Genomic DNA, 17,762 nt, shown 5'->3' with positions numbered 1-17,762 from the left:
TAATCTATTTATCCCAAAATACATAACTTTACATTTCTCGACATTAAACTGACACCCACTAACTTTTCCCCCATACTGACAGCCTATTTAAATTGTCCTGTAAGCTCTCTACCATCGCCTTGATTAACTATTACTCAACCTAATTTTGCATCATCAGCAAACAATTGAATATTACCTTTAAAGTTATTTCCTATATCATTTATGTACAAATTAAACAGCAATAGTCCCAGTGAACTTTGCTGCGCACCACTAGTCACCTGTTTTCACCTCGATTCTGCCCCTCCATACCACTTTTTGATATCTGTCCAGCAACCACCCTCTTATCCATTCAACCAGTGTCACATCTATCCCCATTTGTTCTAATTTATGTAACAGAGTTCCATATGGTATTCTGTCAAATGCCTTTGCAAAATCACCGTGTAGCCATTTCCTTTACCCAACTCAACTGTTATTCTACTATAAAAAGTTAGTAAATTACTAAGGCATGACCAACCCTTCAAACAGCCATGTTTACCTCATGCAGTATTATATTTTTATCTATCCATTCTTGAATTCTCTTTTTTACCAATTTTTCTAGTACTTTAGCCACCACACTCAAGATACTGATTGGTCTATAATTTGGTACTGTAGTCTTGGAACCTTCCTTATGCAAAGGAATTATTTTCCAAGGGAGTGGAAAGATCCACTCCCTTGGAACTCTACCAGAGCTGAGACTTAAATTCAACAATCCAGTCAAAGGCATTGCCAGTTCCCTTGCACATTCTTGCAAAACTCTAGCTTTTATCCCATATAATCCCACTGCTGTATTTACATTGAGATTCTGCAACATTCTAAGAACCTCTAATTCATCCACCTCTGTTCCCACATTAATATCTGTCACATAGGTTAAAGCAGTAACCTCACTAGGATGATATATCCATCATCATCAAATCCTGCCATGGACCCTCAAGGAGTGTACAGGATATAATAGTACTACATGATAAATTTACATCATTACTAACTTCCTCTTTACAATTTTCATCCGATATATCCTTGATATCTTTTTCAAAAGTCTTCGATGTTCAAAACTGACAGTTATTATATGGCATACCGATGAAAAAAATTAAATTTAACAGAAGCATACCAGAATCACTATGCAAGGGCAATGGTTAATAGAAAGATCTTTCCTATTTCTATTGGCGTTCTTTAGGGAGACTATCTGGCACCATGTTTGTTATGCAGAGAAATGGGTACAGAATCATTATCATGTGTCGTCTCCATCCAGGAGGTTGACTACCATTAACATGATTCAGGGTTGACTACAGCTATACAACAAATATGGTAAAGACCATATTTCTTCTACATTGTTGTAAGTATTCGTGGCTGTAGATCTTTATGTGTTCATGGGGCCAATTTGCCTGTTCTGAGGGATGAAACACCTGAGTTTCCAGGTGGGAAAAACCTCTCTGCTGCTGTATGAGACCAGCTTACTCACCTTCAGTCAAAAGAGACCAGATAAAGGGTTCCTTACATCATGGACAGGAATCGAACTCAGGTCATTCCGACTAAAGGGCTTCGGGAGGCTATGGAGGATTTTGGCTACAGAAGTTGTGCTAATTGACTACCATTCACACTGTCTAAAACTACCTAGGTAATCAATGTAAGAATGAAGCATTGATTCAGTTTTACTGCCATTGGCCAAACCTAAAGCCCTAAAAAAATGAAAACAGAAATTCTTAATCACATGTTTCTTAAGACTAATACATTTATTCCAGCAATGCTCCAGCACCATTATACCATCCCTGTAGTGGTTCTCAGTAAGATCTGCAAAATACCCCTCTACAGCTGCAATCACCTCTTGATTTCAAGAAAAACACTGACCAGCGAGGGAGAGTTTTGGTTTTGGGAAGAGATGGAAGTCAGAGGGAGCCAAATCTGGGGAATAGGGTCGATGTTCCAACAATTCACAGTGCAGATCCCTTAATTTTCCCATTGCCATAACGCCTTTGTGGGTAGGTGCATTGTCCTGATGAAAGATGCTTTTTTCCTTCTGCAAACCAGGTCTTTTCTCACGAGTTTTTTAAATCTAGTCTGGTTAAAAGATCGGAATGATATTCACCAGTTATTGTTTTACCATTTTCAAGATAATTAATAAACAAAATGCCTTTAGCATCCCAAAACACCCATGCCATGACCTTTCCTGCTGATGGAACCGACTCTGTCTTCTTTGGCGCTGAACAACTGGCTTCTGTCCACTGTTTTGACTGCTGTTTGGATTCTGGTATGTAATGGTGAATCCAAGTCTCATCCATAGTAATAAATCACGTGCAAAATCAGTTTTATTCTCGTTAAAATGCTCCAAGCACTGTTCAGAGATTTTTATGCGAGTGCATTTTTGATCTGCTGTGAGCAAGCACAGCACCCATCTTACACAAAGCTTTTTCATTTGCAATTCTTCTTGCAAAATATATCCCACACGTTCTTTTGAAATACCTATAGTCTCAGCAATTTCATGCACTTTGACTAGCCAGTTATCCAATACCACATCATGCACTTGATCAATGATTTCTGGTGTTGTTACACTTTTCAGACATCCTTCAAGTGGATCATCTTCAAGGCTGGCACGGCCACGTTTAAACTCGGCAGCCAATTTCTTAATTGTTGAAAACGAAGGAGAGGAGTGCTCATAAACTTTTATGAATTTCGAGTGAATTTCTTTAGGCGATAAACCTTCTTTTACAAAGAATTTTATAACAGCACAATACTCAATTTTATCCATTTCAAGGGATACAGAGAACACTTTTGCTTCAGACAGCTGTATAAAACAAACTACTCGAAAGAAAGACTTGCAATTTCACATGGATACTTATGACAGATGCACCAACTTTGAAAAAAAATCTTGCTGATAGTGTTGCCATCTATGGTTGAGGCTGAGAAATTTTCAGACCACCCTAGTATATTGCCAAATTCTTTTATTAATTGAGGAGATAATTCAATTTGAACTAATATTTCATTTTTTTTTTACTAGATTAAAGGCTTTTTCCGAATCTATGAATAGGGTATAAGTATTTAGCTAATTAAAAAACAAAGAGAATTCGTATTTTAAAGTGAAGAGTGACTCAATACATGAGTGACCCTTTCTAAATCTGCTGTGTTCTTCTACTAAAGTTTTTCTGTGTTCTTGTTGTTATATATTATCCAGTTGTTTTCGACTTTATTTTTTTAATATTTGATCCACACATGAAAGGCTACAAGACCTATGACACATTAGTACCTTGTGTGGGTAAAAGGAATAGAAGAAAGGAGGAATTTGTTCACATTTTGCTGAACAGCTGTGTTTTGGGATGCTAAAGGCATTTTGTTTATTAATCTTGAAAAGGGTAAAACAATAACCAGAGAATATTATTCCAATCTTTTAACCAGACTATATGAAAAAATTCATGAGAAAAGACCCGGTTTGCAGAAAAAAAAATCATCTTTCATCAAGACAATGCACCTGCCCACAAAAGTGTTTTGGCAATGGGAAAATTAAGAGATCTGCACTTGCACTATGAATTGTTGGAACATCCACCCTATTCCCCAGATTTGGCTCGATCTGACTTCTATCTCTTCCCAAAACTAAAACTCTTTCTTGCTAGTCAGCATTTTTTTTTCGAATCAAGAGGTGACTGCAGCTGTAGAGGGGTATTTTGCAGATTTTACTGAGAACCACTACAGGGATGGGATATTGGCACTGAAGCATCACTGGAATAAATGTATTAGTCTTAAGGAAGACTATGTTGAAAAATAAAAATAATTTTGAAATTACAAATTCGTTTTTTCATTGTTAGGCCAAGAACTAGTCTGTAACTAATGAATTCTTTGTATCCATACTCATATATAGATTGAACATTGTAAATAGATTTCTTGACTTAATTAAATTAGTTTGTGAAATGACACATTGGGGCTCATTTGTCAATGCACTAATCCCAAAATTTACGAACCTGCATGTATCTGACAAATGAGGAGAAAGGTATTTATAATATGCTAAATAATAAGTTTAAGCCACAAATGATACAAGGTAATGGTCAGAGTTAACAGGGAATAATAACTACTTTGTCTTCGTTTAAGATTCTTACAAATTCACACTCCAAGAATAGTTTATCTGGTGCAGTTGATAATCAAATAAATTTGTTGAATTACAGAGTGTGAGAAATAGTAAGAAAGCCAAAGGATAAAGTAAAGGAGTTATACAACAAAAATAACTAATAGAGATAAAGTAGGTATAACAAGACGATATTCTGTGCAGAAATTCAGCAGATACTTACCATTATTTTCCAAAATATTCCTATATGCCTGGTGGGATTCATTCCCTACTCTGCTATTCAGATTTCCAACAAGGACCATTTTCTTTATGTCAGCTGCCTGTTCTAACAACTCAAAAAAATTCCCCTACTTCTTTTTTAGGAGAACTTTCTGTAGGATCATAGGCACAAGTAAGTTTCGTTGTCCATTTTTTCTTTTTGAAGTCTGCCTGAATATTGTTGTGTTGTGAATAAACTAAGAAATGTTTTAAAACGAATTATTCAGGACACAACTTTAATTTAACTTAGGCAGAGAATGTGGAATGTTGGCAATAGAATAAAAAGATAACTTTATGAATACAAATCAATTTAAGAACAAGGAATTGTATAAAATGTTTGTAAGATATAATCTGTAATGCATGTGGGCAAGGTATAGACATCAATTTAAGCTGTTAAATCTATTTAAGAGCCCCATTTCATGTACTAAAGTAGCAAAGCCTGTGAGCCAGAGTTCAAGGGTCTGTTAACCGTTCTGTGTTACGCATACAAAAAGGGAGGAAGGTAGTTACTGGAAAGAGAAACTAAAGCGATTTCCAAGAAGAGCAAAACAAGTGCACGTGCGATGAAATAGAGGGAGATGAATCGAATGATGAAATCCACGCCGAGAAACACCGAGAAGAGAAAAATAACAAAAAGGCCATGCAAACCCCATTCAAGGCTTTTTTTGGTTTCCTGGTTCCTGACCTCTCTAGGTCCAGTCTGCTCCGTTGGAGAAGTTCCTGGCTAGCCGTGGAAGGCACTGGTTAATCTGTCGCAGCGTTTGGAATGGGCCAAGCTATTTCCTTGGACTAGGATAGCTGTGCGTTGTCGTGCGACGGAGGAACCAGGCAGATACCATCCATTTCAGGCGATGTTCCCGTGCCACCTCCTTTCTTTCCTGTTGAGATTCCATTTGTATGGCTGATCGAAGGTAATCAAATAGTAAGCTGAGCGAGAAGGCCTTGATGACCAGACAAAGCAAGAAGAAAGACATAGCATCCAATCAGGGACGGTAAAGTAGACGTCTGTTTTTGTGAATTCCAGTCATAAAAGAAAATAATTTGTGTGTTTAGTAGCATTAGTATTGAACCTATGACTTTACTTGAGAATATTTCAGAAATTATACAGCTAATAGTAATGTGTAAAGTAATATAACTAATGACCACGTGTATATAGAAGGAATGGCAGTTGCCTAAGAAATAATGTTAAATTGCTCATAGTAGTGGTCTAAGCAAGTTAATTTGTGTGTTAGTAGAATTAGTATTGAACCTATGACTTTACTTGGGAATATTTCAGACATTATGTTAGTAATGCTTACTTGTATAATCTCTCAAGTTTATTAAAATGTTTCCTTTAAGTACCTGCCTGACCTGGTTTTTATCTTATGAATTCAAATAGCCGCTCATAAAACATTGACGAACTTAGCAGGATGAACCCATGTGTATGAATAAATAAAGCGAGCCACGACTGTATGAAAGAGATTAGTGAACAGAAATATAAACTTTATTTTAGTCTAGTCATCATGTATCATTCTGAGAGAGCCATCCTGGGTAAGAGTCCCATCTATCCTAGGTATTAGCTGGCACAGTTATAATACAAATTTTGTTAATGCTATCGGGTGAACTCTATCAGAATGTTGTGTGATTAAACTACAGGGAGGCCAATAGGACTGCTTATTAATAAGGGGAAGAGAATTTAGTAGAGAATAAACGGCATACAGAGCATATAAGGAAAGAAAGTAAATGAAATAAATAAAGATAAAATAAGGATAAAATAATAAAAGAGAGAAAGAGTAACAAATATAACAATGGCAGAGAAAGAGAAACAAAATATAACAATATAACATGCTATACTTATTATTTAGCAGGATCTCAATTGTTTTAGTCTTCTTTGTCTCAGTAACATCAATTATGTTCAATAGTACTTTTCCAGTTCTATTTCCTCCTTATGTTGATGGTTCCTATCTTCAATTCTTCTGCCTTGACATGCTTGTTTAATATTAGTCTTATAGTGGGTCAAAATTTCAAAGGAGTAGAAGGAATGAAAATTGTACTGCTTCATAAGGGAGATGATGAAATTCACACTTCAAATCATAGGCAATCTGTGTGTGTCAGGTGTTATGCAATAGTGTAGAGGTTAGGGAGGACCAAGATCCACAAATGAGTTGACAACAGTTTCATTCTTTTTGATGGACAGCATGGGTTTGCTAAAGGAAGAACATGTTTTAGCAATCTGCTTACTTATGAGCTATTCAGTTGTTTGCATGTGATGATGCTTAGTTGCAAACAGTTACGAGGGAGTAGAGCAGATGTCACTTTACAGGATGACTTGAATAGACTGAGCAAATTGGCATGACAGTGGCGTTATCAGTTTAATGTCACAAAAGTGTAAGGTTTAAAATACAGAAAAAAAAAAAAAAGGATGGAATGCAGAGTATACAACTGGTGGGACATACTGGAGGAAAGGGAGGAAATAAAAAATCTGGTGGTGGTGGATAAGGACCTAATTTAGAGGATACTGATTTGTAGAAGTATGGAGATTATGGTTTCATTGTATATAGGCCTTGATTAGGCTACAAATTGACTACTGTGAACAGATTTGATCAGCTGGTTTTCAAGAGGATGAAGAGATCCTGGAAAGGTCCAGAGGTGATTGACTAAGGTGGTTTATGGTCTCTGAAACATTGAGTATGAAGAACGGTTGAGAAAATGCAATTTGCAGTAGAGTCTAGTGGATAAGAGGAAGGAGGGGGGGGATATGATACATTTAAGAAACATATAAGTTGGTAAGGGATGTTTATCAGATTAACCTTGAAAAGGTTTTTCACAGAATGGTGGCAGTGGAGAGGTAATCCCTGGAAGCTCTACAAGTGGAGAGGGGGATGAGCAAGGAAGTGAGAAACAAGTCTTTTCCCCACTACCAAAGAGTGTGGTGACTGCAAAGAATGTGAATGTATTTAAGGCACAGAATGATGAGCCATGTGTGTGAAAGAGGAACCTAACATCCTCAGCACAATAAGTCTTTCACTCCATGGAGGTCTGGAGAGAATAATAATTAAAATTTGTAATGAATGTTATTATCAAAAACAGATCAAAACCGAATTGTTAAAAACTAATATATATGGCAGTTTCCCAACCTAACAATGAAGCTCCCAGTGTGTGTCACTAGGTGCAGCTCAAGGCAAAAAGAGTCGATTTTCTTATAAATATCTTACTCTATACTCTATTTTGTCAGAAGTAACTTGAATCTGAAAATCACTATAGAAATGATTTTATTTACTAGATAAATGTATTGAGAGTATGAAATATAACAGTCATGGTAGACTGTTGTATAAATTGGAGAACATGAGTTTTGATTATACAGGGTGTCCCAAAATTCACGCAAGAAGTAATTTTGATAGAAAACACAAGTTTTTAATTAAAAATTGTAATTTCTTATTGATTCATAAAGTATACAGTATAGGGTTATGCATGGAATAGCATATCGGGTAAATGGCCTCCATGGCTTTGCTGGTACGTACGCACTCTTTTGTCAAAATTTTCCATGACCGTTTTGCATAAATGTGGCTGAATTTCATTGATACAGCGCTCAATTTCCTCCTTCAAGGCGTGGGTGGTCGTGGGCTTGTTGGCATAAACCTTAGATTTCAAAAAAACCCAAAGAAAAAAGTCCAATGGCGGTAAGTCACATGATCTGGGCAGCCAATTCTGATCGCCAAAACAGGAAATTACACGACCAGGAAATGACTCATTCAGTAATTGAATTGTTTCTCGGGCTGTATGGCATGTGCCATCATCTTGTTGAAACCACATGTCGTCCACATCCATATCTTGCAATTTAGGCACAAAAAACTGGATTATCATGTCGCGATAATTAGCACCATTAACTGTTATTACCTTACCAGCCACATTTTCGAAGAAGAATGGACCGATGATGCCTCTAGCCCAAAATCCGCACCAAACAGTGACACGTTGTGGATGCATTTGTTTCTCAACAATCACTCATGGATTTTCTGAACCCCAAATGCGACAATTCTGTCGGTTAACAAAGCCATCAAGATGAAATTGAGCCTCATCACTGAAGTTGATTTTGTTCGAAAAATAAGCATCCACTTGTTGTTGTTACATAATCCATTCAACGAACTCTCTTCGCTGTGTGTGGTCAGTAGGCTTCAGTTCTTGAGTCAATTGAACTTTGTAAGCATAAAGATGCAAATCTTTCGTGAGAATACGTTGTAGAGAGCTTCTCGAAATGCCCAATTCAAGACCACGGTGCCAAATTGATGTTCCTGGACTCTCAGCAACACTCTCACAAATTGCTTCGATGTTTTCTGTTGAACGACTTGTTGAAGGACGGCCAGAGTGTATAAGATCACTAATTCATCCAGTTTCCTTGAATTTTTTAATTAATCTTTTCACAGTTGATGAAGTTAAATCACTATTCTGACCATATTTTGTACGAAAATTGTGAACTGTAGCTGCCAAACCTTCATTATTTTTAAAATATTGCTCAACAATAAAAATGCGTTGTTCTTTCGTGTAGCGCTCCATTTTTAATAACCCTGAACTGTCAGCTGTCACGCTGTCTTTTTTTTCTCGTTAGCAACACTTTACCGCACAAATGGTGCTAAATTTAAATCTTGCATGAATTTTAGGACATTTTGAATATTAGCATGGATAAGAGGATGGCTGACTGACAGATATCAAAAAGTGGTATATGGGAGATGCGAGCCTGCAAGATTTAAGGTAACCAGTGGTGTGCGTGCACCACTGGTTACCTTGATCCACTGTTATTCAATCTGTACATTAATTGGGAAGGATTTCACATATGATATACAGCTATTTGTTGATGATGCAAAGATAGGTAAGGTAATCAGGAATGCTGCTGATATGCAGTATGATTTGAATAGGCTGGAATTGTGGGCACGGAAAATGGATGTCACTAAATATAATTGTTCACTTCAGCGTGACCAGATATCCAATGTCGTATTATATTAGTGGGATTATGCTTATAAATCTGAATCTGTATATTTCATTAAAAGTCACTGAACTTAATCCTTAAGAATGGTTAGGATGAACAGAGAAGAAAATCTTTTCTTCTAACTGCTCTAAAAAAAAAAAGGAAAAAAAAAGGTGAGATAATGTATGACCAATGGCATTTTCTTCAATGTTCTTATAAAGTTTATTCTTCCAAGTCAAGCAGGCAGTTTGGCTGAGAAGCAAATCTTTGTCCCCATTCAAACTCACAACAAAACCTACTCTCTCACTCTCAGACAAGCTTATCTCATTGTCATTATCAGATGTCTATCAATTCCCATGCCCTTATAACTTATTCTTCTTTAGTTAAACAAGGCATTCAGTCAAGAAGGGAATCTTTGACTATCACTACTATATTTGGCTAAAAAAAACATCATAAATCTGGATTGCTGATCATGGAGATGACACTAGCCAGAGGATCCTTCGAGATATTACCAAACAGTTTCATCAGAGCATATCTTTAAATATGAATGTTTGTTTAAAGAAACTCCAGACTTATTATGCCATCCACCTTAATTGCAATGATGGTAATCAGTTTGCTGAGAAACTGATTACCAACTGCGTAAAATATTTCCTTATTTATAGTGTTATAGTTTAAACCTAGTACACATGAGGAGGCAGTGATAAAGATAAAATTTGTGACAGTTACAATCAGTTACTTTTAAATTTCTAATTGTTTCTTAGTTTTAAACACTATGTTTGATACTCAAAATGAAATGTTAACTAGTTCAGTTAATTAAATTACTTCACTTATTACCCTTGAAACTCTTTTAACTTTAAACTTATTTAATTCAATTTTGTGTACAAGGGCTCTTGTTAATGCAGATAATTTATCAACAGAATGCTTAACTTTCTTATGTATTCTGTAACTACCAGTGTTTTTGAGTTGGATAGTAACTTTGAAAATGACTAAATGTTGGCACACAAACAACTGACATACTTGAAACAATATATTTACCATGAATAATCAAGTCATTCTGGAAAGAGAAAAATACAAAGGTAATAACCTTTTATTTTTATATAACTATAATTTACCTTTAGGTCCACAGAAAACTGCCAAGGTGTTCTATATTCACCATATGAATAATATATGAAATATGTTGAATGTCCTTGCCACCGTCGACTGGTAAGAGGAATATCTGAAGTTAATGACCACTGAACTAGTTCTACTCCTTTAACAGGTGATAGCAAGAAAACCATATGGTCAGAACCTAAGAACGAAAATAAGCAGCTATTTAAATGATGAATGATATGAATAAAATAGTGTTACAACATATGCAAGGTTTTGCATTTTGGAAGAAAGCAGTGGACAGAGAGTTGAAGGAGTTCAAGAACAAAATACAAATGGAGTAAAAATAACAAAAAATTTACTGCAATGTTAGGAAAAAAATTGATGTTATCCACTTCTACACTTTTACCCAAGTGTACAAGAAAAGTTTGCACATGAAGTTACTTCATGCCAAAGCAACTTGTATATAGAGACTAATAACTTCATATCACTTGCCTTACAGACATGTATAATGCTATGCATTATGGGAAGGGTCACCACTCAGACCAGTTTCGACCTATATTGAGGTCTCATCAGTGGGAGCCAGACCCAGAGAAGTGATACCAAGGTTGAAGTAATGCAGAAGTCATATTTCCATATGACTTCTGCAATTAAACAAGTCATTATTTAAATAATGACTGCAAATATTATTCACTCCATTAGAAATATGTCTATCACTATGTTGATAATGTAGAAAACAGCTTTATTAATCACATGGGTTTTAATGAATTAATTTAAAAATTAATTGGAATATTGCTAAGATGATCTTTTAGTAAACTACTAGTGAATGGAGTTGAGGAAAGTTCTGATAAAAGACACTGAAGTCAAAATTCAATCCAAAATAATGAAGAAATTTACTGTATATGTTATAGCGTTTAAAACTCAAAAGAGAGATTAACAGTGATAATTATTATTTTACAATTTAGAGCAAGGCAATGACAACTGAAATCAAATTTTTTTCACATATACACAAATACTGAATACAATTTTAGAAAAAATAGCATTCACATGTTTGCTACATTTTTACATATTAAGTAAATAATGTGTTTCATATAAACTTATGTAAAAATTAAGATGACCTGTTTTAGAGAAATGCAATTCATTCATATATCATCAAGTTTGTATAATTAAGAATATAAGACTAATAAAATTTTAGCCAAGTGAGCATGGTCAGGTTTTATGATTCCATCTGATTTCACTGAAATTGCTATTTATAATCTATATCTACCAATGGTTTGAACCAACAACTTTTTTTTACAGAGAAATCTATTATTTATCCCATTTTTGATTTGATCAGCTCATACATTTCAATCTTCTAAATCTCTACTGCCTGCATTCACTCAACCTATACATATGTTTAGGCAGAAATAGTTTATAACACTGTCTTATTACCAAATTAGCATCAAATCAACACATCTCTCTCTCTCTCAAGTCTAAATGCAGACTGTAACTTATGTTTTTTAGTGTAATGTTCTTCTCACACTATACAGAATTTGTATTTTGAGAAGATTTTTTCTGAGATTTAAATAGATAACTCATTACATTTTTGTGATTTTCATTCTTTATCTACATAAAAATCTCACTTTGGCAACTCCCTAAATCAAATTCACTGATTTTCACATTAACAATTTCTCTTAGCCTTTTTTCAAGTATGCCTGCATAAATCCTTCTAGAGCCTCAAACTTAGGTTTAAAAATTCTCCCCCCCCCCACCTCTTCAAAGACCTTTGAACTAGGCAATATACACATAGTAAAAGTTTTATACTTGCATATTCAGCACTCCACATTGAATATATCACTCTGGAGTTCTGCTAAGGAGCACATGGGAGAAGAGTATTGCAGTGCAAGGGAAAAAAAAAAAAAGATATATTTTGTTTTTTAATTATCATGTATAATCAGTGTTAGATTTAGTTTATAAGATAATTTCAGTGGATTGCTTAAGGGTTAAAGCTAGATAAGTGGTCACAGAGCATGTAAAGAATGCAAACAGCTGACCAGAGCTTCTGACCAATGTCCCATACTCAGCATGCTGTGGTGTGTACATAATTTATTGTGGCTCCTATCCAAGAGAGAGAGTCTCTCAGTGGAGAGATTGTACGCCTATAGTATTATCAATGAACAACGTTTTCTATTCTTTTTTTTTTTTTGGCATAATCCAAAAACTCTGCTCTAGTAATGAAATTCATTCCTGAAGAAATGAGGAGAGGCTAGCAAATTTAGGGCAAAGCTAAAAAACTGTGCTCTATACTGCCTTAAACAATAAAGTTGGTAGAAATGTCGCATCAGCTGGAGTTGCCCAGTAAACAAAGACCCTTCCTTTGTTCAGGGAACTAGAGCAAACAGTAATGTGTCACTAAATGAACAAACTCAATCTCAATATTAGCAAAAAAAATTAAAGCAAGCAGCATCAACGTAACACAATTCAAAAGAAAAGAAGTGGAACTAGCACAAGAATTAGAGAAGTACCATGACAGCATAACTGGTGATAAGTGAAATTCTACTAAATAACAACTACAAATTTTACAGTTGTACTATTGAACTACATTAGTTCCTAATGTCTTCTTCTTCTTCTCTCTTCCATCATCTATGTGGATGATGATGAGGCCGAATGAACTCTTTCCACTTCTGTCTGTCCCAGGAGAGTTAGAACAATTCTGTCCAGTTTGGTGTCGCTTGTTGTGATTTGGTTTTCAGGTCCTCTTTTATTTTGTCTATCCATCTAATTCTGGGCCGTACTTTGGATCTTTTACCTTCCATCATTGTATTCAGGGCTTTAGATGGTAGTCTTTCTGTTCCCATTCTGGTCACGTGGCCAAACCATCGCAGTCTTCTTTCTTGAATTTTGTCTATTACTGTTATTTCTTGTTTTAGTCATTTCCTCATGCCTTCGTTTCTTAGTCGATCCAGCAGAGATACTCCAAGTAATCTTCTTTGCCAACCCATTTCAGTAACTAATAATTTTCTCTCTTCAGCCTTTTTGAGATTCCAGCATTCACTTCCATAGAGGAGTATTGGGAGGACCATTGTTTCATAAATTCTTACTTTTGTTACTTGTTTGATGTCTCCCGACTTCCATATTTTATTAAGTCGTCCAAAAGTTTGGGATGCTTGACTGATTCGTCTGTTTATATCTTTTATAATTTCACCATTGTACTCAATAACTCCTCCAAGGTAGATGAAGTTTTATACCTGCTTTAGATTCTTACTATCAATTTCAATTTTCAGATTGGTGCTGCTTTTTCCTATTTCCATAAATTTTGTCTATATTTATGTTCTGTCTAAATATATTTAATCCAGATTTTATACACTCCTTTATTTTATCAGAAATTCGCTGTAGATTTTCTTCTGTGCTTGCAAGTAATGCAATGTCGTCTGCAAATTTTAAATTTGTCATATTTTTCCCATATATTTTGATTCCGGAGTCTTCATTGTTTACGGCCTTATTGGTTGCTTCTTCCAGTGTAAGATTGAACAGGTCTAGTGACAGATTGCATCCCTGTCTTACTCCACTCTCTGTGTGGAACCAGTTGGTTAAGGTATCCTCAATTCGTACTGCACTTTCAGATTTCTCATACAGATTCTCTATTATTCTTATGGTTTTGTTGGGAATTCCAAATTCTTTCATAGTTTTCCATAGTTCTCTTCTATGGAAATGGATTGAATCAAATGCCTGACGAAACTCTATGAAATTTACGTAGCAACTTTGGTTGTACTCTAGTGTCTTTTCTATTAGCTGTCTTAAGGTAAATAGTTGATCAACTGTGCTTCGCCCTGGTATGAAACCTGCTTGTTCTTCTCCTAGTGCCAGTTCTATATATGGCTTAATTTGTTTTTGTTTTTACTATTGAACTACATTAGTTCCTAATATAGTTCAATAGTAATCAGACTTATTACAGTTGGGATATAGTGATCAAGGAAAGGAATAAATAGCTACAGTTTATCAAATATAAACTTCTTAAATGGCAGGCAATTTCAAGATGCGTGATGTGGTCAAATTTCAAAATAGGGAGTTTGACATTAGGATCATTTCTTTTTTAACTTATCTAACCAACTTCATCAAACATTGCATGATCACTGTCCTTTATGTTTCCAAGTTAATAACATCTAATTAGATATACTATTTTATTTATTTCAACTTCCAATACCAACAACACTAATGGTATCACATATATGCCTAATTTCTGTCTCAACTATGAGGAAGTAAAATTCCTCTGCCATCATTAACACTCCCTGCCTTAATGTTTTCCTATCCTCTTGGAAAATTCTCTACCCCCCCATTTCTATGCCTATCTTTATATCATCAGTTCTCCAAGTTTAAATTATGCTATCAATCCTTGGTCATAGTGACTCAATCAATGCCAAAAATTCAGATTACTTGTATTTGTATGCAAACGTTAATGTGTATGTCAAATTCCACATGTTGCACTTGAAGTGGGAGACTACTTCAAGTGCAACACCAAAAAAACACTTTCTTCCAAGCTTCACACGCAACCCTATTGTCTTAAGATGAATGAAGTGTCAATCATCCACTGTCAATGAACATTAGGTTTAGGAAGAGCTAAGAAACACAATGATCACTGCATTACTGGCTCACGAAACAAGTCAAAGTTGATCTAATGTGCATTATCGTCAGAGGCATTACAAGCTTAGCAATTTTTCCTGTTTCACTACTTTTCAAGTACCCAAATTATATATTATATTTCATTTTATAAATATTGCTTAAGGTTTCGCTTCCTGTATATCTGAAATATTGTCAAGTCTCAATTATGCAATCCTCAGATAATCAGACAATCAGTTAACTTTTCAGTTAACCTTGAATAAGTTAACATAGCAACTAACTCTTGGAACAACTCTATACATTCAATCACAATCAGTTAAATGTGAAGCAAATGTGATCCCTATGAGACCAAATAACTGAACAATAACTGTAGTACATATATTAATAGCAGTATCTCATTACTTAAACTCCTTTAGTAATTATGTACAACAATGATGAAACTAATCACTAAACATAAGAAACATAACTAACAGGAAAAAACTACATTTTCTAAACCAAAATGAAACATTACCAATGGCTCTGAAGGAGAGTCGACGTACATGTTTACTGACTACTTGTTGAGAAACTAGTTCGAACTTTTTCGGCATATGAATCTTTGGTCTGGAGGCTTGGAGATAGTAAGTTGACCTGGTAAGAGAAAATGCAGTTATTCAGATTCCAACTAAACTTCTAATAAAGATATGATATAAAAATAATGGGTTGCTTAAGAGTCAAAAGCTAGAATAACTGGGAGGATGCCACCTACCTTTAAAAAGCTATATGGTGAATCTGGAGAGATGACAAAGACTCTGACTTAATGTCCAACCCTCACTTTTTGGAGGTGTACCTTAGTAGGTACCAGGCAAGGATGTTCAATAAATGAGGATAGGTTGCCAATTTGAGATTTGTCAACCAAATTGAATTCTATGTTGGCTTAAACCAAAACTAAATGATGGTTCAATAATATTTCATGCCAGCTGGAGGCATCACCCTGTTAAGCAAAGTCTCTACTGTTTTCATTAAAGAACAAGAGCAAATAGCGAAAAGTCTGCTATGGAACAAACTCTGACTCAATATCAGAATAATTCAAGATAAATACCATCAACGTAAGAAGTATCCTGTTGACACAATTGGTGTTACCAAAACAAAGAAGACAAACACAAGTAAGATCATTCTAAATAACATCAACAAGACATAGATAGTCAGGCATTAACAATCAGGGGAAAGGAGAAGTTATATTATTTAACACCAAACAAGGATAACCTTTTTCAATGGAAGGCAATATCAAGTAAAGTGATTAGACAAACTTCAAAATGGGGAAATTATACAATGAGACAAATGTGCCTATATACAGTACCACAGAAAGATCTACTAAGGAGGAATTTTCTCAATCATTAGAGAAGGTAGCTGACAAAGAAAAAGCAATCCTTGGTAGGAATCTATTCAGCTGAGTAGGAAATGACCAGATAAATAGTTTTTGACACAATTTGAAGAAAGAGGACAGGCCTAATAATAATAAGCACCTGCAGAATATGTGTTCAGGACATGATCTTTCTTATAGTCATTACTAACACCATGTTACATCTTATAAGATGTGCACAAATTCATATTGAGAGAAGAGACAAAAAATAAGAAAATTCTCAATGACTGTTATTAGTGATAGCAGTATCTTCATGTTGGTTCAGCTTGAAAATAAGAATCAAACCTTGGAAATTCAGTGGCAACTCTAAAGAAAACATTATTCAGTCTGAGAGGGATGTGCAGAAGTTCTCTGTGAGGATAGAAAAATCAGACCTCCAGGGATTTTCAAGTGACAGTAATGAGGAGAAGTGTATAACAAGTTTCTATCAAGTAAGTCAGCAAGTGCTCTGAGAAAAAAAGAGAAAAATATAAGAAAGTGAACCAATGTGGAAAAATAGTCAAATTAAAAGTCAGGAGAAGACTGTGATAAGAATATAAAAGATAAATATCAGGAGGATAACAAAATGTTTTGGAAGCTACTGAAAGAGTAATGTAAAATGAATCAGAGATGATTAAAGATGATGTGAAAACTAAAGACAAAAACATTGAGATGTCTGAAGTAATTAATTTGAAGAATTGCTAAATTAAACAAGAAATGACAGAACAATGGTAGACAACATTCAAAAGGAATGCAATCAGGAGTACATATCAATACTTAAGGCAGAAATAGTCATTAACATGTACACTACAAGCAGCATACAAATTATATCATTGTATATTTGTCCAGAGGGCACAATGTGGCAAATAATTTCATACTTCTTTTCCTTCAAGGTTACCCGGTGATCAGAATTCATCATAAAAATTATGGAAACAACTACTGTGTTGGAATAAAACTTCAGTTTAATATAAACCAAAATAATCATTCGACGTTTCAACCTTCACATTAGGGTCATCATCTGGAGTATACACATATATACAAAGAAACAAGCTGCACTACAATCTACAGGTATGCTAAAGTTACATTGATTTGGTCAGCCGCTAAAACTATTGGCCTGAACTCTAGTGGGATAAAAAAACAACCTTACTACATCAAAGTTAGGGTCTTGTTATTACTGTTATTATCTATTTGGTTACAAAAATAAATTAAACTAGAGAACAACATATTCATACAAAAGTTACTCATATAAATACATATAAATTAAAGCAAAAGTCTGGATGGTGGCCAATAAAAGCTGAAATAACTGTTTCGAGTGCTGAAGAAAGTCGGGGTTTGTTGGAAAACTTGAAGAGCTAAGTGGACTGAACGTGTGTCATCCAAATTCTTGGGATTTTTATGCCACCATTATTGTTAAGATTAGGATAGTTAATCAAAATTTCACA

At 34.9% G+C, this 17,762-nt stretch overlaps 1 protein-coding gene across 1 annotated transcript in view; it reads right to left on the bottom strand.

The window, feature by feature from the left end:
* LOC150095443 (endoplasmic reticulum metallopeptidase 1-like) overlaps positions 1–17,762 on the bottom strand; it is a 331,828-nt gene that overhangs the window by 30,650 nt on the left and 283,416 nt on the right. Inside the window, exons 12-13 of the mRNA XM_090410677.1 lie at positions 15,454–15,569; positions 10,373–10,548 (exon numbers count right to left, since the gene is read on the bottom strand). Of these exons, the coding sequence (XP_090266803.1) occupies positions 10,373–10,548; positions 15,454–15,569 (292 nt within the window). The remainder of the gene's footprint in view (positions 1–10,372; positions 10,549–15,453; positions 15,570–17,762) is intronic.

This window comes from Typopeltis vanoorti, chromosome 20 (genome assembly GCF_054136105.1).
Source record: "Typopeltis vanoorti isolate ZY-2024b chromosome 20, IOZ_Tvanoo_1.0, whole genome shotgun sequence".
NCBI lineage: Eukaryota > Metazoa > Arthropoda > Arachnida > Uropygi > Thelyphonidae > Typopeltis > Typopeltis vanoorti.
The sequence above is the reverse complement of the archived record's forward strand: the minus strand, read 5'-3'. Positions and strand labels throughout refer to the sequence as shown.